The 23362-nt window shown below is 49.3% G+C and overlaps 1 protein-coding gene across 1 annotated transcript; it reads left to right on the forward strand.

Moving 5' to 3' along the window:
• The first annotated feature begins 17873 nt into the window (after positions 1–17873).
• Positions 17874–18915, forward strand: LOC120642889 (xylanase inhibitor protein 1-like). The gene has a single exon (XM_039919481.1). The coding sequence runs from the start codon at positions 17887–17889 to the stop codon at positions 18898–18900; it is 1014 nt and encodes a 337-aa protein (XP_039775415.1). The 5' UTR covers positions 17874–17886; the 3' UTR covers positions 18901–18915.
• Positions 18916–23362: the final 4447 nt, after the last annotated feature.

Here is a 23362-nt window from a genome sequence, read left to right on the forward strand (position 1 = left end):
TTTCTAAAATCTCAGATTTCCACAACTCCAACGTCTGCAACAACTTACACAGCTCATATATCTTATGGTATGGCAAATAACAGAGCAGCAAATACTATCTATAGGCTGTGCTGTAGCTGTACCGAGGGTGACAACATGAATTTTGCCATTCAAATACAAGGACAAATTTATCTCTGGCAAGGACAAAAGCCAAAGTCCACCCCTATACGAATTTTAGGTGCCTCACGACATCTTGATCTTGACATCTTCTCTGAGAGCTAGCAGTTAACTTGGACGAAGTAGACATTTGGTTGCTCTGTTTCTATTTCATGGTGTGGGCAAGTATATATATAGAGCATGGCTGATTCTTTTGGTACGGTTTAAGCCATCTTTAGAATTCTATAGGTAGATTGAGACACGATGAATCCAAATAAAATAATTCAATCTTATGACAAAATTTGAACAAACTTCCACTATTTAAGTGTAACTCGATCTCTTGCAAGAAATCGAATAAATTCATACAAAAATATGGAAAATCATCAATCTGACTTGTACTAACATTATATAATCCTTTCACTCATAAACACTAGATGCATGAAATCTAATATATAAAGCCTATCTTGAAATTAGTCCTTTCATTTTGCACAGCTCTGGCCTTTTCAAGCTTTGCGAGAAAGGTGAACGGCTGAATGGCAGCGAGCTAAAGGTATCAGACGGCTCAGAGATTGGGGAACACTTGATCGGTGACTCAGGCTATCCCCTTCTTTCTTGTCTCCTCACAACATACCATGAAATGGACCAGACAGAGTCCGAAACAGAGTTCAACAGGAGGCGCTCTTCAGCGAGAACTGTTGCTCCAAAGACACTGGCCAAGTTCCAGGACACGTGTAAGTTCCTGCAGGGGGAGATGTGGTGCCCTGACAAGCATAAGCTGCCCCGGATAATCCATGTCTGCTGCTTGTTGCACAACATAATCATAGACCTCCAGGAGACAGCTATGAACGAGCCATGGGTGACGTCAGGTGACCATGAAGCAGGCATGCCAGTTAGCGGATGAGAATGGGCTGAGGTTGAGGGACAAACTGTCCCAGCACTTGATAAGCAGGTGACCGATGTAGATTAGGATCACGGCCCAAACCCCTTATGCGACTTTCTTTTCTTATCTAGAGTGATCTAGGTATGAATCAGAGAGAGATCGAGAGGAGAGGAGAGAGGGAGAAGAGAGACATACCTTCGGGGCCGAAGTCAGCGGGGAGGATGTGCGTGCGGCGGCGCTCTGCGTCGTTGCGCGTCTCCTCCTCGGTGCGCCGCTGCTCCTCGACTTGGGCAGCGGCGGCGGCTGCAGCAGCTTGTGCTGCGGCCGCGGCGGCGGCCGCATCAGGTCTAGTCGGGGAAGCGGCGGCGTCGTCCATTGTGACGTCTGCCATGGCGTGGAGCCGGCGAGGGCGAGCAGGAGCGGCGGCGCAGAGACAGGGCAATTCCGGTCGCTCCGCGCTAACCTAGATTGGTAGGGTTTCAAGGACTGTGGGGCGGCGTGTGCACGGCGAACGTTGGTTCTCGTGCCGGCTGCTGCCCTTGTTATTATAGCACGGATGACCGGGGGCCCACAACCCAGTGAGAGAGGTTGTGCGCCCCCGATCAGGGCGCGTTCTCGCTCGGTCTCCTTGACCGAGTCGAGATCAACCTCTAACATTCTCCCCCTTTGATCTCGGTGTATCTGGTTTTCTCTTCTAGTTCTGTTTCTCATTCTTCTTTTCTTTATTGATTCTATTTCTCATGTTCTTCACAGATCAATACACCAAATTCAATGAACCTTCTGGAGGGTAGCTGCTCCCCTTGATCCACAGATCTTGACGCATCTTTCTGTTTCAAATCATGTCTATCAATACTTGCGGTGAGAGGTTGTGTCTAAAATGACCCGTAAGTCCAGAATCATAGGCACTCTCTTAAACCCATGTCGGCTACGTGTTTCTTAAACACTTCGGGTGAGAGACCTTTTGTAAGCGGATCCGCAATCATTTCTTTAGTGCTCTTGTGCACGATTTCTACTGTTTGATCCTGGACTTTCTCCTTAACAACATAATACTTCAGTTCTATGTGCTTGGCAGCAGCACTCGACTTGTTATAGGAGTAAAATACTGCTGGCTCATTATCGCAGTATATCTTAAGTGGTCTTTCTATACTTTCTATGAGCCTCAAACCGGGAAAAAATTTCTTAATCCACATTGCCTGCCCAGTGGCCTCAAAACATGCTATAAATTCAGCGTACATTTTCGACGATGTAATGACTGATTGTTTAGCACTCTTCCATGATATTGCTCCTCCAGCAAGTAAGAACACATACCCTGATGTGGTCTTTAAGGTGTCTTTACACCCTGCTAGATCTGCATCTGAATAGCCCACTATCTCTAGGGCATCTGTTCTTCTGTATGTCAGCATGAGGCCTTTCATTCCCTGCATATAACACAGGGTTCTCTTAATCGCTTTCCAGTGATCCTTTCCTAGATTCGACTGGAATTTGCCAAGTAACCCGGTTGCTAACGCCAAGTCAGGGCGAGTACTAACTTGTGCATACATAATGCTTCCAAGAGCTGAAGCATATGGTACTGATTTCATCTGCTCGAGCTCATACTCATTCTTTGGATATTGGAAAGTCCCAAACTTTTCGCCTTGTGTAATCGGAGCAGGCTTTGGCTCACTCTTGTGCATGCCATATCTCTTCAAGACATTTTCTATATATGTCTTCTGTGATAGCCCTAGTACTCCTCTATTTCTATCTCTCTGAATTTCTATCCCCAAGACATATGAGGCTTCCCCCATATCTTTCATATCAAAGTTCGAGGATAGGAATTTCTTCAACTCTAGCAGCAAAGCCATATCACTGCTAGCTAGAAGGATGTCATCTACATACAGAACTAGGAATATAAACTTTCTTCCTGAGAACTTTGCATAGATGCAGTTATCCTCCTTATTCTCTTCGAAACCAAATCTTCTAATGGTTTCATCAAATTTAAGATACCACTGTCTAAAGGCTTGTTTCAAACCATAGATAGATCTTTTCAGGTGACATCCCAAATTTTCTTTTCCTTCTATGATAAAACCTTTGGGTTGTGCCATATATACATTTTCTGATAGTTCTCCATTCAAGAAAGCTGTCTTAACATCCATTTGATGTAACTCTAGATCAAAGTGAGCTACTAAGGCTATAATTATTCTAAAGGAGTCTTTCGTCGAAACTGGTGAGAAGGTTTCATTATAATCAATTCCTTCTCTCTGAGTGAATCCTTTCACTACAAGTCTTGCCTTGTATCTTTCTATCTTTCCTTTAGAGTCACGTTTAGTTTTGTTGACCCACTTGCAGCCGACTGTCTTAGCTCCTTTAGGAATTTCTTCTGTCGAACCCCGTTTCCGAGATCCACTGTGCTTACCGTATCAGTCCCTGGATCAGTAGCTGATACGCATAGGTAAACAGAAATGGTACAAAAGCCTGTCATCGCATACATTACATAACACAGAGTCTTATACAAACCTTCTTACGGTTCTTACATAACGGTACAAAAGCCTGTAATGTACTCAGCAAGCCCTATCTTTATTACAAAAGGTATTTAGATGCATGAGGGTAAGGCAAGGAAAGGCTCTGGGTTTATTTTGCGGAAAAGCTGTTTTTAATGCATGTGTGAAATCTTGCTATGTTTCTTTGGAAGAGAAAAGATACGATAAGAGTATATTTCATTATAAAGGTTTTGGCCCTGGGGGAGATACTTCAATCCCGCCAGTTCCCGTGCTTAATAGCACACTGCCCTACTTGGGCATTTCCACACAGCTTTACCCAATATCTCGATATTCGAGTTCGGGCATCTTTTCCCATTAACATACACACACAAACTCTTAAAAATCTAGTCACTGTGACTTCACCATAGCATGCCTGAGACCGCAGGCACAGCTATCTGGATAGATTTTATCTCTGCAGAGTTTATACACTTTCCCCACATGATGTACTTGAGTTACGTCAAGCACAACTTGATCCCGTACACGCATTGGACATATATCCCACAACCACCACGGAACAACCTAACGGATATCTGATTCAATTCACGACACGGTACGCCCCACAGGTCTCGTGCTGGGGCCAGACTTTGGTGCACCACATAGATCCCAGGTCCGCTCCTGGTGTCCATTGCACTCTGCCTCCAGGTGAATTGCGGCTCTAAGCCTATGGGTTCGTGACCAAGTCCGTCCTAGGTCGAACATGTGGTTGCACGAAAGAAATTCTAGGTGATAACCACAACGACAATCCTTATATGCTAGGGTAGACTCTCTGTAGCATATGTACAAAGTAGGTATATAGCCATGTTTTTCCCAGCTCAAAACAGTTTTTAAACCATTTATGAACTCACTCGAGAAAAAGTTGTTTTGAAAGTTTTGCGATAGCCAAGCTTCTAGCCTAAGCATTTGAAACAATAATTTTGACCTAGGATTATCAAGGGATCAGGGTGCTCAAAGCTCAAGGGTTGGCTTAAACAACAAATTTGGGTAATTACTATCCCCAAGAAAAACATTTTAAAAAAATCACACCATGCATGAAATAAAAGTCCGATTTAAAAATGTTGGTCATATTTTATGTCTGCAAAAATCTGGGTTCAACATGATCAAGGAGGGGCGATAGGACTTGCTTTCAAGCTCATCGACTGGGTCTTCTTCATAATCTGGGTCTTCGGGGTCATCGTCAAATGCGGCGTCGTTCAAACCTACGCACGTACGCCGAAAGCGTCACTCCCGGCTAGGGCGATCGTGCTCAAACACGATAATCAAATAAATAACATTTGGAAATAAACTTTGATTTGAGTAAATTTGGCATGGTTGCGTAGATCTTGATTTTAGAAAATTTTAGGTACAAGAATCGTCGAATTTGGATGAAAAATGTGAAAGTTATAGCTTGTGGAAGTTTTAAATCCTAGAAAAGGTGAAACCAGAAAATATTCCATAGAATATCCTCGGTCCAAGGGCCTTTTGCAGAAACTAGGGACTAAAACATGAGAAAACTAAACTTTCAGGGGTCTACTTATGAAAACTCACCCCAGGACTGTGGGTTCAATATTTTAAAACTACAGGGTTTAAATCGTAAAGTTAGGGGCTTATTAATAATTATTTTTGAACTGCGTTGGACTGCAGGTTGATTTCTAAAAACTCAGGGGCTCTTTAGCAAATTTGCCTGGGCGAAACGGTATCTTCTAATCTGGGCCGTTGATCTTGGATCGGACGGCTGGGATCGGTTCTGGGCGCGAGGGCGGCGGCGCTCAGGCGCCGTGGTTGTTTCCCGCGGCGGCGCGCAGCGGGGGCTCGCCAGAGTTCATTAATCTTGGTGCTCCGGGAGTTAAATCGGCTCAGGCTTGGATCTGGGAGGTTCGGCACGGCATGGGTAACCTTCCTAGGCCAAGGATGGGGCATGGCGAGGCTCTGGGCAGTGCGGGCAAGGGCAGCGCCGGCTCTGCGCGGCGTGGCTCGCCGGCATGGGCTGTTCGGGGTGCATCGGTGTTGGTTCGTGGGTGCCAACTGGTCGGGGAGTTTCTGTGAGGTGAGCGCAAGCCAACACAAGGCTCGCGCGGGGTTGTGGGGGCCTGCAACAAGTTTGCCATGGCAAACTGCGGGCGGCGCGGCGGCGACACAACAGAGTTGGCATTCTGGCCTGGGTAGAACCCTAGAATGTACGGGTTCTGGCCTAGGAGCAAGGTGGGGGCAAGGCAAAGCTCACCTGGGCATTGGATTGGGCAGTGCAGGGTCGACGGGGATTAATTGATCGGCGGCGCAGAGGCGGCCGGCGGGAGAGAAGGTGGTGGCGCGTGCAATTGGGCTCGGCTGAGGGTAGAGGTGCGGCTTAGTCGTGGCTAAAAGAAGCGCAGGAGCACTGGGTTCCCATTTAAAGGCTGAGTTAGATCAGTTCATGGAGAGGAAGTTCTGGAAGCTTCCCTAGCTCCAATGGTGGTTGCGTGGGGGCCGGGCGCGAGCAGAAAAAGAAGAAAGGGGCGCGGGGTTCGAGCTAGGTAGGGGCCGGGGTGAGTAGTGGGGGCCGAGCGAGGCGGGGGCGGGGCGAGCTCGGGGTTCACCGGCCACGTGGCATGGGCGCGGGTAGGGGCCGGGGCGGGAGGTAGAAGAAGGAGGGGAGGGTGCCTGGGCTTGGGGGCATGAGCACGCGGGCGGAGGCGGAAACGAGGAGCGGCGGTGGCGGCTTTGGCACGCAACGCGGGCCGGCGGAGGCGCGCGCGTGGGGCTGGGCTAGCATGCGGCCCAGGGGGAGAGAGGGGGAGGCGGGTCAGGCCGGGGAGGAGCGTGGGCTGCGCTGGGCAGCGCAGGAGGAAAAGGGAAGGGCGGCCCGATTAAGGTTTTAAAGATTCAAACAATTTCCAAATGGTCTTGGATTCAAATTTGAGTGGAATTTGAAATGTTTAGGGCACAAACATGCACAACAAATTTTATTTGAACCTCAACAACCTAAAGAGCACTCAAAATTTTTTGGAAAACTAATTGAAAGGTTTTGTTGCAAAAGAAAATTTAAAGGTACTAAGGGTTTAAACAAAATTTATTTGGACTTTGAAAATTCAAAACTTTATTTCGCAAATTTTGAAAGGCACGAAAATAGGGTGTTACAAAACCTTAAAAGAATCTCATCCTCGATATTCCGGCTAATTCTCGAATAGGTAGGGGAATTCTTTCTTCAAATCGTCCTCTCTTCACAAGTTGCTTCGGCTTCCGTGTGGTTGCTCCATTGGACTCGACAAAACCTTACGACAGTCCTTCTTGTTTGTTGAGTGGCTATGTTCAAAATCTTAATAGGTCTCTCTTGATATTGTAGATCTGGTTGTAGGTCCATGACTTCCGTCGGGACTTGTTCCTCGGGCACTCTCAGTCACTTTTTCAATTGAGACACACATGAAAGACATTGTGTATATCTGACATCTCCTCCGGTAGTTCCAGACGATATGCCACAGCTCCTACTTTCTTTATTATCTTGAAAGGTCCGATATATCTAGGTGCTAGCTTTCCTCGAACATGAAACCTTCAGGTTCCTCTTATTGGCGACACCTTCAGATACACGTAGTCTCCTTCCTCGAATTTTAGATTATGTCTACGGGTGTCGGCATAACTTTTCTGCCTGCTCTGTGCAGCTTTCAAATTTTCCCGAATCTTGGATACTTGCAGCTGGTCGAATAGATCGTCTATTCTGGGTAGTGGGTACTTATTCTTGATGGTAACCTCATTTAGCGTTCTGTAATCTATGCACATCCTGAGACTACCATCCTTCTTCCTTATGAATAAAACCGGTGATCCCCAAGGTGATGAACTTGGTCTTATATATCCTTTCTCTTGTAGTTCTTGGAGTTGTTCCTTTAGTTCCTTCAGTTCGTCGGTCACCATCCTATAGGGCCTTTTTGCTATGGGTCTGGTTCCGGGTAATAGGTCAATAACAAACTCTATGTCTCTGTCGGGTGGCATTCCCAGCAACTCTTCTGGGAACACATCAGGGTATTCACATACGACGGGCACATCTTCTCGGGTTGTGGTCTCCATATTGCATACCATAGGTTTGGGTTTTTGTCCCTGTGGCTGGCAAATCACTTGTTTCCCTTTGTGGTTAACCAAGGTTATGGTTCGGTCAACACTGGATATGGTGCCTTTGTGTTTTCCTAACCAGTCCATTCCAAGGATCACGTCAATTCCTTCAGACTGGAGGACTACTAAGTTCGCAAGGAACTCTATCCCCTTTATCATAATTCTAACCCGGGGACATCCCAAGAAGCACTTAATACTTGCCCTAGGTGAGTGGGTGACTAAGGGGGTTTTTTAACAAAACTATAGGGATCTTGTGCTTGGCAACAAATCTTGATGTAATGAAAGAATGGGATGCTCTAGAGTCGAATAGAACTATCGCAAGGATGGAGTCAACGAGGAACTCACCGAGTACCACGTCCGGTGCCTCTTGTGCTTCCTGAGCATCAATGTGATTGACGCGGCCTCGTCCAAAAGACTGCGCCCGTTTCTTCTGCGATCCTGATGCTTGCGGTCCACCACGTCCTGCTCCTGATGCGGCAGTCATTATGCCCCCGCTGGAGTTCCCTTGGGTTGGTGCCCGATTCTGGTTCTGCTTGTAGGCGCAGTTGGCGGCATAATGGCCAAGCTCTTGGCAATTGAAACAGGTCCAGTCATTGGTCACCACTTTACTTGCCCCACCATTGTTGTCTTTTTGTTGGTTCACAGAACCCTAGCTTCGGAAAGTCGGGGCTAGTTGGTGCAGTTATGATCTGGAGGCTTTGAATTGTAATGTGGCATGGAACCTCGACTTTTGCTGGCTGTAGCCGAAGCGGGGCCTCTGGATCCTTTCCTGTTGCTTCTATCTCTGCGCATTGAACTTGCGCTTGCGATCATTCTCTAGTTCCGAATGAGCATTTTCCAAAAGGATCGCCTTGTTCATAAGGGTGTTGAAATCCGTATAGATATGAGTGACTAACTGTGTCCTCAGGGCCGGACACAACCCTATCCTGAAGCGGTCCTGCTTCTTCTTGTATGTGTCGATATCATCTGGTGCATAGCGGGACAGCTTCATGAATTTCCGAATATATTGGGTGATTGTCATGGCACCCTCCTTCAGATTGTGGAACTCTTACGCCTTCATTTCCATTATCCCCTCCGGAATATGGTATTCACGGAATGCCTCCTGAAATTCTCCCCAAGTGATATTCTCGGGATTCTCTAAGGCATTGCTGTAGTTATCCCACCATTCTCCAGCTGTTCCAATGAGTTGGTGGGCTGCCAGGAGAACTCGGTCTCTGCCTCTGGCATGGATGATATCCAACTTCTTATTGATCTCGTGAAGCCAATCGTTGGCCACGAGAGGATTTTTGGCGTGGTCAAAGGTGGGAGGCCTAAACTTCATAAATTCTGAAAGTCTTGCCTCAGGGCCGTGGGCGTTCTCGCGGCGTCCTTGTCGGTCCTGGACGAGGGCATCTAGCAACCGAGTTTATTGAGCCATAACGGCTACAAGATCGTTCATCGGAGGCTCGGGGAACTCATGCTCTTCGTCCTCCTGTTCCATTTTGACTTCCTCACTTTCCTCTTCTTCCTTAGCCACATAGTCTTCCTCCAACTCCTCATCATCCTAGTTGGCTCCTTCTTCGTAAGCCAACTCTTGACAAACTTCTTCTTCTTCCTCTTGGCAACGATTCGCTTGTGCGGGGACAGGTAACGGATTCCTCTGGTTAACCTGTCTAGCATGATTCGGTCGTGCCACTTGCCTTCTAGCTGCTTCCTCAATGTCCTGAGCGGCACGCTCACGGCGGGCCTGGATGCGGGCGGAGGGAGCACGCGGCATCTGCGTCCGGTGACAGCATGGGGTAAGAAGAGAGGTTCTATGGGAGAACCTAGCGAAGGAAGATTTTTAGGAACACAAAGCAAGGCACACAGGGCAAGCATACACACACAAACAACGCTTCATTACAACACAAGCACAAACACATACATCATTTTACCTACATGCGACCCACGGATCACGTACATACGTACATAACTAGAACATAGTTTGCGCCATCTAAGATTACGCTTAAACACGACTCAGGGGGTCACTAACTATCTAACGGAGGCAGTTGTTCAAGGCGATGCCACGCTCACCACTAACTTAACCTAGACTCTACTATTGGGTCGGCTCAGGCGTCGTCCTCGGGGTCTGCAAGTCTAAGGGCGGGGTTGTGCTCTCTGAGGGACTTGGCGATGTCGTCGCTGTCATAGTAGATCCGAATCTCCAGGTCCTCCTCCTCCTCCTCAGAGGCTGGCTGAGGCGGAGATGGAACTATGTCGTTGTCGACTCTAGGTGCGTAGCTAGCCTTCTTCACCATGCCGCCCCACAGGTAGGTGAAAAGCCTCTTGCGAGCGACGTAGCGGCGGCGTGGTCCACCATGAGCATAGTGGCAATCCTGATAGACCTGGTCGAGGATCCTGGCGAGACTCCTCGGACTTCTCCCATGCCTCCTGGATGGCACGGATCCGGTCCTCTGTTGCAGCAAGCTGGGCTCTAGTCTGCTCCAACTCAAACCGTAGTGCTCGCTCTCAGTCCTCGGCACCTACGGCTCTCTGAATGGCCTCTATCATCACTATAGAGAGGGATCCTAGGCTAGGGAAGGGAGAGGTCATCTTGTCCTCATATCCTACCATCTGCGAAAGTTTTGAAAAAGATGAGTCAGTAGAGGTAAAATAATTTTTATAAAGCAGAGGGCAAGAAAAGGCTACAAGCACTTTTCGAAATTAGTTTTTAGTAAAGTAGATCCTATCTAACGGCCAATCATAGGGTCTCATTCTACGGCCAAACCTCGGCTCTGATACCACCTCTGTCGGACCCCATTTCCAAGATCCATTGTGCTTACCGTATCAGTCCCTGGGGCAGTAGCTGATACGCACAGGTAAATAGAAATGGTACAAAAGCCTGACATCGCATACAGTACATAACACAGAGTCTTATACAAACCTTCTTAAGGTTTTTACATAATGGCTCACAAGCCGTAAACTTATTACATGGCGGAAGCATACGCGGTCACCCAAAACCACAAGCAAAAAGTTTGGGTGCAGGCGAAATCCTAACTATGCGTCTTCATCTACATCGAAGTCGCCTTCTGCTTTTTCTGCTAAAAAACATGATATCGGATGGCGTGAGTACGTAATGTACTCAGCAAACTCTATCTTTATTACAAAAGGTATTTAGATGCATGAGGGCAAGGCAAAGAAAGGCTCTAGGTTTATTTTGCAGAAAAGTTGTTTTTAATGCATGTGTGAAATCTTGCTATGTTTCTTTGGAAGAGAAAATATATGATAAGAGTATATTTCATTATAAAGGTTTTGGTCCTGGGGGAGATACTTCAATCCCGCCAGTTCCCATGCTTAATAGCACTCTGCCCTACTTGGGCATTTCCACACAGCTTTACCCAATATCTCGATATTCAAGTTCGGGCATCTTTTCCAATTAACATACACACACAAAAACTCTTAAAAATCTAATCACTGTGACTTCACCATAGCATGCCTGAGACCGCAGGCATGGCTATCCGCATAGATTTTATCTCTGCAGAGTTTGTACACTTTCCCCACATGATGTACTTGAGTTACGTCAAGCACAACTTGATCCCGTACACGCATAGGACATATAGCCCACAACCACCTCGGAACAACCTAACGGATATCTGATTCAATTCACGACAGTACGCCACACAGGTCTCGTGCCGTGGCCAGACTCTGGTACGCCATAGGTCCCGGGTCCGCTCCTGGTGTCCATTGCACCCTGCCTCCAGGTGAATTGCGGCTCTAAGCCTCTGGGTTCATGACCAAGTCCATCCTAGGTCGGACATGTGGTTGCATGAAATAAATGCTAGGTGATAACCACAACGACAATCCTTATATGCTAGGGCAGATTCTCCGTAGCATATGTACAAAGTAGGTACATAGCCATATCTTTCCCAGCTCAAAACAGTTTTTAAACCATTTATGAACTCACTCGAGAAAATGTTGTTTTGAAAGTTTTGCGATAGCGAAGCTTCTGGCCTAAGCATTTGAAACAATAATTTTGACCTAGGGTTATCAAGGGATCAGGGTGCTTAAAGCTCAAAGGTTGGCTTAAACAACAAATTTGGGTAATTACTATTCCAAAGAAAAACATTTAAAAAAATCACACCATGCATGAAATAAAAGTCCGATTTAAAAATGTTGGTCATATTTTATGTTTGCAAAAATCTGGGTTCAACATGATCAAGGTGGGGCGATAGGACTTGCCTTCAAGCTCGTCGACTGGGTCTTCTTCGTATTCCGGGTCTTCGGGGTCATCGTCGAACGCGACGTCATTCGAACCTACGCACGTACATCAAAAGCGTCACTACCATCTTGGACGATCGTGCTCAAACACGATAATCAAATAAACAACATTTGTAAATAAACTTTGATTTGAGTAAATTTGGTATGGTTGCGTAGATCTTGATTTTAGAAAACTTTAGGGACAAGAATCGTCGAATTTGGGTGAAAAGTGAGAAAGTCATGGCTTGTGGAACTTTTAAATCCTAGAAAAGGTGAAACCAAAGAATATTCCAAAGAATATCCTCGGTCCAGGGGCCTTTTTGCAAAAACTAGGGACTAAAATGTGAGAAAACTAAACTTTCAAGGGTCTACTTGTGAAAACTCACCCCAAGACTGCGCGTTCAATATTTTAAAACTACAGGGTTTAAATCGTAAAGTCAGGGGCTTATTCATAATTAGTTTTGAACTGCGTTGGACTGCAGGTTGATTTATAAAAACTCAGGAGCTCTTTAGCAAAGTTGCCTGGGTGAACCGGTATCTTATAATCTGGGATGTTGATCTCAGATCGGACGGCTGGGATCGGTTCTGGGCGCGAGGGCGGCGGCGCTCGGTCGCCGGGGTTCTGTCCCGCAGCGGCGCGCGGTGGGGGTTCACCGGAGTTCACTAATCTCGGTGCTCTGGGGGTCAAATCGGCTCGGTCTTGGTTTAGGGAGGTTCGGCGCGGCATAGGTAACCTTCCTGGGCTAAGGGCGAGGCATGGCGATGCTCTGTGCAGTGCGGGCAAGGGCAGCGGCGGCTCTGCGTGATGAGGCTCGCCGGCATGGGCCGTTCAGGGCGCGTCGGTGTTGATTCGTGGGTGCCAACTGGTCGGGGAGTTTCTGTGAGGTGAGCGCAAGCCAACGCAAGGCTCGCGTGGGGCTGTGGGGGCCTGTAGCAAGTTCGCCACGGCGAACTGCAGGCGGCGCGGCGGCGACACGCCAGAGTTGGCATTCTGGCCTGGGTAAAACCCTAGAGGGTATGGGTCTGGCCTAGGAGCAAGGTGGGGCAGTGACTTCAGAAAGTCAGGGCAGTCTCTCTTGTAGTGTCCCTTCTTCTTGCAGTGCATGCAAGTATCTATGGGCACCGGAAGTTCTTGGTCCCATCAGCATTGGTGGTGATTCTGGAAGAGCTACCGCTGCCACTGGAGGATCCTTGCCCTCCATATCCACTCGTACCAGACTTCTGGAAGCTTAGCTTGGAGTTGACATTCTTCTTCTTTAGCTGGGTAAGGTTCACAGAGTCACCTTTGCGAGCCTTGATTCTTTCCTCCTCTTGGACACACTGAGCCATGAGCTGGTCTAAAGTCCACTGGTCTTTCACAGTGTTGTTGTAGTTCACATGGAAAGTCTCATACTCCTTTGGTAAGGACTGCATGATGACATGAACCACAAACTCATCTGGGAGAGCTGTCTTGAAGTACTTTGTTCAACTTTGCTGCCATAGATGACATTTTCTGAATATAAGCTCTAATGCCAGACCCATCATACCTCATGTTGATGAACTATTTAGTCACGGTACTGGCATATGCTTTAGAGGAGCCCACAAACTGTGTAGCAACTCTATCTAGGTACTCTCTGGCAGTCTCGCATTCTGGGATTGAACCCCTAATAGCCTCCATAATGGAGCGCTTCAATATCATCAAGCACTTTCTGTTGGATCTCTCCCATTTTGCTCTTTCTAGGACATGTTTCATGACCTTGTTATCAAAATCTGGTTCCCCCACATGTGGAGGAACAGGTCTAGCACTTCTCAGTGCAAAGTCCAGCTCACTAAGTCCGAGCATCAGCTCAATGTCCTCTCCAAGTGGAGTAGTTCATCCCATCTAGAAGCTTGATCGCGGCCAACTGCGACAGGATGTTCGCGGCACTTGACCCTTCGGATAAATCAATAAGATCATCAGTCCAAAAGATGCAAAAATACCATAAAATAATTCTCTTGCATCAATTAAATTCAACGTTGGTTAAAATTAAATCATGGCAAAATACTCTAAAATTCATCGTTGGATAAAATTCAGAATATATACATCTCATAAAACTCAAAATAACAATACATATAGCAAATCATAAAAATTAACATTTGTTAAAAGACATGAAAAGTGCCATAAAATTTCTATGCATTCATCTCTAATTATCAGGCAAAAATTCATTTGCATAAAGATTTTCCCAGTGGATGCAAACACTACAGCATCATTCTAATAAAAAAATATAATTCTGTAATTCTAATCATCTTAAAGGAAAAAATCTCTACTATTTCTGGATGTGGGCTAAGAACACTACAGCGTCAGCCCAACAGAGCCCGCAACAACCATTTCTTTTCTCTTTTTGGATTCAGCCCAGTCTACGACCGCGGCCCAGAAGAACCCACGCGGCCTATTTTTCTTTTTCTCTATGAATTTTGCCCGCAGGCCGACATAGCGGCCTAGTCCGCATAGTCGAGTAGTCCAGCTGCTTGCTTCCTTGCGGCCCGGTGTTGGCGCTCCTTAAGTACCCATTTTACTATATGATTAGGAGTTGTTTTGGTAAATTCTTCGGGATGATTCATGTACTAACCCACCACTTGGCACCCGAACTTGACCATTTTCGATTTTGTCCTGGATTTTGGAGCATGTTGCATTTTGACAGGAAATTGGACATTTTAGGAGATGTTTTGACACATGGTTACAACTGGGCTAAGATGAGGAATAAGAGGAAGATTCAACACACGAAAGATGGGACCGAAAGGGGCTAGAAAAGGCCCAGGCCGGCCGGCCTAGCCCTTTTCGGAGCCCAATCGATCTCGGTTTTCTTCAGCGCGAAGTATGCGTCAACCCTAATCTGTGTTTTACCAAAACCGCCGACTATATCTACCTATAAATACCCCAAAGCCGCCATCAAAGAGGGAGCATGCGGAGAGCATCCAGAGGGATCGCAGAGATCGCAGAGAAAGAGCATCCAGAGATACATTCGAGTTAGACACAAGAGAAAGGCGACACCGGAGGCCTCATCGTCCCTCGACGCCGCTGCAAGTTGGAGGACAGCAAGGGATCCATCCCTTGCCGGAGATTTCACCACCATGATCGACTACGCTTCGCTTAGCTTCATGGGGTAAAGTCCTCGTTTGTTCATGGGGTTGTAAGGAGATCTTGAGTTGTAATTGCCGAATCCTTTATGAGATTGATCTATCATGATTCTTGTTGATGATGCTTTGATGCCTAATAGTTCGCGACTTGGCTTTGGGTTTGCTTTGCTCTTGCATGGTTTACTTAGATTACATCAACTATCGTGTTCTTGTTGATTCGTTACCGATTATCCTCGTGTAGTGACAGTATGCGGGAGGGCAAGGTTTTGATCTTGGAACACACCTTTGGTAGATTAGATACGTTCTTCGTTGCTTGGAGATTACATCTTTAGTGATCCTAGACCCTATGGACAAATGCTCTTCATATATTGTGCACACGTTTATCATTGCTCACTAGTCTAGATTAGATTACATCTATTTCACACTCAAACACTCAATATAGATCTTTTACCAACATCATTAGTGCTTAGTTAAGCATAGTAATACACTTGTTCCGTGGATTGATAAACCTTGGGGGAATACTCTAAGGAAAAGCTACACGATCCGTGCGCTTGCAGTACGTAAATTGGCACTTTAAGAAGCGTCAACACCCGGCAGCACGGGACGCGCAGCCCAGCAGCGCAGTCCAGCCACAGCTTCTCCCTCGCGAGCACGCGCAGCGCCTGGGCGGCCCAGCGACGGCCCGGTCTTCTCGCGGCGGCGGTGCTCCCCGCGTCCCAGGCCGCAACCTGGGCCTGGGTCGGGATTTCGGTCGCCCGCACAGGCCAAAAGCAGCCCGGCGTGGCTTCCTTCGATTCTGCCTGTCGGATCTGATCCGACAGCCATCTGCCGGTTTCGGGGAGTCAAAAACGGCGAACGCCGTCCACGGCCTGAAACCCTAGCATCATTCTCTCCCCCCGTCTCATCCCCTCTATTCTCACTCTCGCGCACAGCGGCGACGGCCATGGCGGCCCGAGGGGTGAAGTGGGGGTCTGCGGCGCCGCCGTGGCTTGCTCGCCGGCGTGCGTGCTCGCCGAAGGGCGAGCGCGCTGCCGTCGAGCAGGCCATTGACGGCGCCCTCCCTTCTTGCCTGCGCGCCCCTGATTTGGGGGGTCGCTCGGTGCCTTCTCTCTGCGCCGCCCTCCGACGAGGGACGGCTCTTGTCTATGTCGCGCAATGGTGGCACGGCGGTGTCGCAGGGGCCAGGTAAGATCCCCAGCCCCCTTCTTCTCTTGGGTTAGGGTTAGGGTTTGCCTTTTTTTTATTCTTCTCTGTCTCTTTTCAATTCGAGTTCCTCTCTTCTTTTCTATGTTCTCGGGGATCTAGGGTTTGGGATAAATCGACCAGGCTCTGGTACCATTGTAGATTAGGATCACGGCCCAAACCCCTTATGCAACTTTCTTTTCTTGTCTAGAGTGATCTAGGTACGAATCAGAGAGAGATCGAGAGGAGAGGAGGAGAGAGAGGGAGAAGAGAGACATACCTTCGGGGCCGAAGTCGGCCGGGAGGATGTGCACGCGGCGGCGCTCTGCGTCGTTGCGCGCCTCCTCCTCGGTGCGCCGCTGCTCCTCGACTTGGCAGCGGCGGCGGCTGCAGCAGCTTGTGTTGCGGCTGCGGCGGCAGCCGCATCGGGTCAAGTCGGGGAAGCAGTGGCGTCGTCCATTGTGACATCTGCCATGGCGCGGAGCCGGCGAGGGCGAGCAGGAGCGGCACAGCAGAGGCGGGGCGATCCCGGTCGCTCCACACTAACCTAGATCGGTAGGGTTTCAAGGACTGTGGGGCGGCATGTGCACGGCGAACGTTGATTCGCGTGCCGGCCGCCACCCCTATTTAATATAGCGCATACGACCGGGGGCCACAACCCAGTGAGAGAGGTTGTGCGCCCCCGATCAGGGCGCATTCTCGCTCAGTCTCCTTGACCGAGTCGAGATCATCCTCTAACAACCGAGATGAGGAAAACTTGTGGGCGTATGAAAAGAAAGAGAAGAGTGCCGTTGTGCATTGTTTCTGACTCTTTAAGGGTGCTCTTAATCTCTTTTGACTTTCAGTTTTGCAGAGTTGTAAATGAGGCAAACAAGAGCATCCGTCGTGACTAGTCAAATTCACTTTAATCCTGTTTAAAAGATTTTACAATCTGAAATCAACCTGGCCCCATTGGTTTATCATGTTGTTCCCTTGGTGATCCTAGGAATGGCATGATTGTTTTTTTTTTGCAAATCTTTACGAAAATGAAATTGATATATATGTGATGATTGATTCCGTTTAGGCTAAACCTTGTGCACTGTAGATGCACATCTACTGCTTTTCATTCTAGAAATTTGTACAAAGTTTAAGAGGTTCGTGCTTGCTAGCTTTCTAAGAAAACAGACTTTTAGTTGCCTTCCGATTCGGCTGATTTTATTGTTTTCATATGGCAATGTGTATTATTGTGGCATATATGACACATTATTTTTTTGGCACGTTTTTCTATGTTCTGATGAACTTAGGCAGGATTTTATTTGTTCGACGGCTCTTTTCCGTTTTCTTTCTGTAATCTTTTTATTTTTTAAAAAAATGTTTGGCTTCATGGGAAAATTTAGATTCACAAGAAAATTATTTGTTGTCATAAAAAATATTCAAGATGATCTTATTGTTCTGCTTCAGAAGCAAATGTCCTAAACTAAACAAATGTTCGCATTCACAAGAAGATCGCTCGGCTTCACAAGATTTCATAAGAAATGAGTTAACTTTAAAAAATATTGTTTGAAATGATATAAAAAGAATTGACGTCACGTCTCTAGCATGCATCCGTAGGAAGGAACTTATTTCGTTCCTTCCCCTGTTTTCCATGCTCCCCAGCAGCCCCCTGTTTCTCAAGCATTCCGTCGACGACACACAAGAAACGACCAAACACTTGCAGCCCAATCCAACTCGTGCGCTGCAAGCGCCATCATCTATTCAAAGATTCCAAACCCCTCTCACATCACAGTCTCACTCTCTCTGTATATATATCTGTCCCTGCTGCAAGCAATGTCTATCTATCGATCGAGAACAAGAACCATCTCACTGCAGTCTCATCTCATCATGGCCTTCCAACGCCACCGTTCATGGCTGCTCCTCCTCGCCCTCGCTTGCTTGTTGTGCCTCGCTGCCACGGCCGCCGAGGCCAAGCGGACCGGCGAGCTGACGGTGTTCTGGGGCCGGAAAAAGGACGAGGGCACCCTGCGCGAGGCCTGCGACACCGGGCTGTACAACACCGTGGTCATCTCCTTCTTCAGCGTCTTCGGCCACGGCAAATACTGGACCGACCTCTCGGGCCACCCGCTCCACGGCATCGGCGCCGACATCAAGCACTGCCAGTCCAAGGGCATCCCGGTGTTCCTCTCCATCGGCGGCGGGGGCACCCACTACTCCCTCCCGTCCTCGGCGTCGCCGGAGGCCGTCGCGAACCACCTCTGGAACGCGTACCTCGGGGGCGGCAGCGGCGACGTGTTCCGCCCCTTCGGCGACGCGGTGGTCGACGGCGTCGACTTCTACGTCGACCATGGCGCGCCGGATAACTACGACGAGCTCGCGCGCCGCCTCGACTACTTCAACAGCATGTACTACCACGCCACGGCCAAGCACGTCCGGCTCACGGCCACGCCGCGCTGCGCGTTCCCGGACCGCCGCCTCGAGCGCGCGCTGGAGACGGGGCTGTTCGAGCGCATCCACGTCCGCTTCTACGGCGACGAGGAGGAGCGGTGCTCGTACAAGAATGGCGGGGTCGACGGAGTCGTGGAGGAGTGGGAGAAGTGGACGGCGACATACCCCAGGAGCCAGCTCTACGTGGGGCTGGCCGCGGCCGAGAGCGGCGTGCCGGATGGGGCGCCGCCGCCCGTGGAGGTGTACCTCAAGTACCTCTACTACGACCTGCTGCCCAAGGTGCAGAAGGCGGACAACTATGGCGGGATCATGATCTGGGACAGGTTCACCGACAGCAGGACCGGATACAGCACCGCCGTCAAGGGCTGGGCTTCATGCTCTTATGGCGGCTGTGTTTAATTAATTTATTTATTTCACTATATATATAGTATATTACTGTATGGACTAGTGCAGTTGCTTTCATGTTCTGCGATTGCAGCTAGTCAATGGAATAAAAAATCCACTAGCTGGCCAAATAAGGCTGATGAATTTTCATGGATGTGACGCTGTAGGGAATTGTCATCGCCAAGATTTAACCGCCATGTAATTGGGTCAACACTGTCTGCTGGGCTGATTTTGGTTGGCAAGGAAAAGATGATTGCAGCCCGCGCGCGTGCAAAGGAGCCACCTGGGCTCCGTGTATCTGTGTGAAGGAGCCGATTGGGCTCCATGTGTATCCATTAGTTTAGTTAGAGATTTAGCATTCACTTGAGTTAGGGTTCGTTAGCATTCATGGAAAGTCTCTGGACTATAAATATATAAACATACCCTATAAATAAAATTAACGACATTCGTTCCCTCAGCAGCGGTTGTCTCCAACACACTCGGCGCATCGCCACCCCTAATCTCTTAGGGTTTTCTCTCAAGGTAAGCGTCATGCTGCTTTAACGATTCTAACCTTAAAGCATCATGACTCCGGCCTTATACCCCGGTAGATCTTGTACTAAAGTGTTTTTGATGGCAAGATCTGCTATTTATCCTGGTCACTTTGCATGCTTTGCGATCTGCTTTTGTATCTGTTCTTCCATGCTTAATAGATCGTTTAGTTATGCCTATTCGGAATGCTTTACTCGGCCGCTTGTTACAATCCACGACGTGTCGCTGCAACACGTGCATGCAACTTGCCGATGATTTAATGTGTGCCGAACACCCTGCCTGATATGTCTTAGATTAGATCTATTCGTGTAGATAGATTTCTTTGGAGAGCCTAGGTTATGTTCATGCATGTTTATATTTGTTTTCTATCATGCGTAGCAAGAACCAATCTAGATGAATAGATTTATCTATATCATGTTCAGGAGCAGGCTTTATCTCTAGATTCAACCTATTTTACGTTTATTTATTGTTATACTTTGGATGCATTTGCAATCACAGAACGTGCCGATATAACTGTGGAAGTCCCCCAGATCTGCTGATCTTAGCCGATGCAAAACTCAGGGGTTGACAAGTGCTGATCCGAGCAATCCGGCACGAATTTAACGTTTACTCTTGTACAATGCAGGGAAAGCAGGAGAAAGGAAACCGCATCTCACCCCTTTCTGGCTACAGGTCAAGCCAGGTGGCACGCCCTAAACCACCAGTTCACCAGCACGAGCCGCACTAGGAGAGACGAGGACAGCAGCATCGTGATCTCCTGGCTCATTGACGTGTCGCTTGCCGGATCTTCGACCCATTATTTTCCCACCGCAACACGTTTCTGGCACATCCGGTGGAACCATCGTCAATGAACTGCATCATGCCTCAAGCTCCGTCGACATCCAAAGCCGGCGAGCAGGCCGACGGTACCTTCCTCCCCGAGGGTAAGACCGGCCCACCGACGATGGAAGACCTCACCCCCGAGCACAAGCGCAAATTTGACCTGGTCATGGAGGACTTGGCCAAGAGAGTGCTGGCCCACTTCGTGTGGACCCGCAATAGTGGGGTCAGGCTCGTGGGAGATCCCGAATCGGCTCTCAGCGGGATCGACCTCTCCGTCCCATCGGAGGAATGCAATCAAGCACTTCGGCAGGAGATCAACTAAATGATCCATCATGCTCTTCTCCGCCATACCGAAGTGATCCTCAACTCCATGGACAATGTGGTGGCCCGCGTGGTCAAGTCTGTTCTGGCCGGTGAGTACAACAAAGACATCGTCTCGGCAATAAACCCTCATGTGGGTGAAAAAAGATTCTACACACGGCCACTGCAAGTCCCTCAGATTAGTGCTCCTGAAGGGATGAAGGCAAAATTCATCCTCTACGTGCCACAAGATCAACATGACAGGCCGACTTACTACGAGGAGCCGCCGGCCTTCATACCAGAAGGATTCACATGTCAGTTCCTCTATAGGCCTTTACGGGCTGACGAGGAGCCATACCGCCGGCAATAGCCGGCCAAGTCAACTGGTGCCGACACACGCACCACGAGCCGCAAGGACAATCCTGCCGATCAGGAGCTACTGGCTTGGCAGAGCCAGTACGGAACAGGGCCAGTTTCTCACAACCAGGCCACGCAAGCTTTCGGCCCGGGAATAACAAGTTTCCAAGATCAACTGGCCGAAATCTTGAAGAATCAGTTTGGTATCTCCCCAAAGAAGGGGATCGTCACGTACTCGAAGCCATATCCATATGCGTACGATCAGCTACCACTGCCGCCGAAGTTCAAGGTACCTGAATTCTCCAAATTCAGCGGCAGCGACAACACCAGCATGGTAGAACACATCAGCCGATACACTGCTCAGCTCGGCGTGGTAGCTGTTGCCGAGCACATCAAGATTCGGCTCTTCTCTCTGTCGCTGACCGGATCCGCGTTCGGTTGGTACACTTCGTTGGCGCCTGGATCCATCACGTCGTGGAAGCAGCTCGAGAAGCAGTTCCATGCCCAGTTCTTCTCCGGCTCCGACGAGACCACGCTGTCAGACCTTACGGCTCTACGACAACGCCTTGGGGAGACAGTGAACTAGTACGTTCAATGCTTCCGCGAGGCGCGGAACAGATGTTACTCCCTGCGTCTGTCAGAGAGGAACATGGCAGAGCTCGCCTACTGTGGCCTCTCTAGGGTCACCAAAGGCGTCTACGGGCCGACGGACTTAGACTCCATCGGCCACTTACTGTCGAAGGTATCCGCCTACGAATGTCTTCACCCTGATCTTTATGCAAACAAGCCGCGTCGCGTACTTCTAGACTGGAGAGGAAAAATCAGCCGATGAGGCCGATGTGGCGATGGTTCAGTGGGCAAAGGCATCCCAGCCGTTTTCTTGACCGTGGCTCGAGCGACCGGAGGCGACCATCGAATACGACTTCGACGTGACCAAGACGGAGCAGATCTTCGACCTGCTCCGCAAAGAAAAGCAACTCGAGCTGACGGCCGGACACCAGATACCTTAGCCAACGAGCTCAAGGGGTGCAAGTACTGCAAGTGGCACAACATGGTCGACTCCCATCAGACCGTGGTCTGCAAAGTTCTATGCCAGCAGATACAAAGTGCCATCGAGCAAGGGCGTCTGGTGTACACGCGTAGATGAAGGTCGACAAGACTCCCTTCCCTCAGGTCAACCTGGCGGACATCTCATCCGCCCCGCAGCGGTCTTCAGGAGACAGACCTGCGACACTGACCCTGCACATCCAGAGTGCCATCGAGCACGGGCGCTTCCTCGCTAGAACTTCGCACGGTGAGAATCATCCACCCATGTTTCCCTCCATTAACATGGTGTCAGCCACTCGCAGTTCCAGAGGAAAAGGAAATGCCGATCCTGAGTGCGATCGGCTCCTGGAGTTTATCCCAAGAGCCATGTGTTGGTGAAAGAAGTCGGGAGGAATCGCGGATCGCGTCCCAACTCGGGGGCACGGATCGAAATGTACACAAGACCCGAGGAGCAACATCAAGAGGCCTGACATTGTGATGGCCCACGTGAAAGCCGTCGCGGCCGTGACGAGGGGAGAACCAGGCTCCTGCACGACCGGCGCCGCCGTCCTCGCGACGAGGAGCGTCGCCGTGAACCACGACATCAACAAGAGGAGTGTTTCCGCCGCGAGCGGCGACATGACGAGGAACGCTGTCGCAGCGTTCGTAGGGAGTTTAGGGCACACTGGGAGTGTCCGTTCTTCAAGTACTGCTGGAGTCAGGGGTTGGAGCGACTCCCGACACCGGAAGACTGCCCAGAATGCTCCACCCAACCACGCGGGGGCCAGCGCTCATCGGTGTTCCAAAGGCTTGGACACCCGCCGATGTGCCTACCTCGCCACGCGTCACCAGAGCAGGACCGCCACGAGACGTCAAGCAGGAAGCGGGAGGAGTGCCACCTTCCGCAGTGGTGCCCAGAAGGCCTCTCCAAATCGCAAAAGCAGAGGATCCAGCTGCTGCGCTGTCTCGAACAAGCCGAAGAGAACTATCTTCGGCTCCTAAAATAAGTAAGCTCTGGTCTGACCGCTATCTCGCCACCTCGCAGGGAGAAGAACTTGGTGTGCAGGAGGGTGCAGCCTAAGTCATCAGCAGCCATCGCGGAGACCTCTGCCGATCCGACCGCACGTCCATTGCCGTCGTTAATATGGTTTTCTTCTTGCCGGACGAGTTCCGCAACCCTTAGCCCGACCAGGAAACCGTGGGGCAGCTCAGCCTAGGCCCTGCGGCTATCATCTTCGAGAAGCCCGTTGATAAGAAGTACCGCCATCTGAAACTGTTGTACCTCAGCGGCTACGTCAACGGCAAACCAGTCAACCGGATGATGGTTGACACTGGCGCGTCAGTTAATCTCCTGCCGTATGCGGCATGCTGCAAGATCGGCAGAACAGAGGCAATTGATGTGAAGTGATGAGATGGACTTGCTTGGCGCCGCCATGCGTGC

The sequence above is a fragment of the Panicum virgatum genome, chromosome 7K (genome assembly GCF_016808335.1).
Source record: "Panicum virgatum strain AP13 chromosome 7K, P.virgatum_v5, whole genome shotgun sequence".
Classification (NCBI taxonomy): Eukaryota; Viridiplantae; Streptophyta; class Magnoliopsida; order Poales; family Poaceae; genus Panicum; species Panicum virgatum.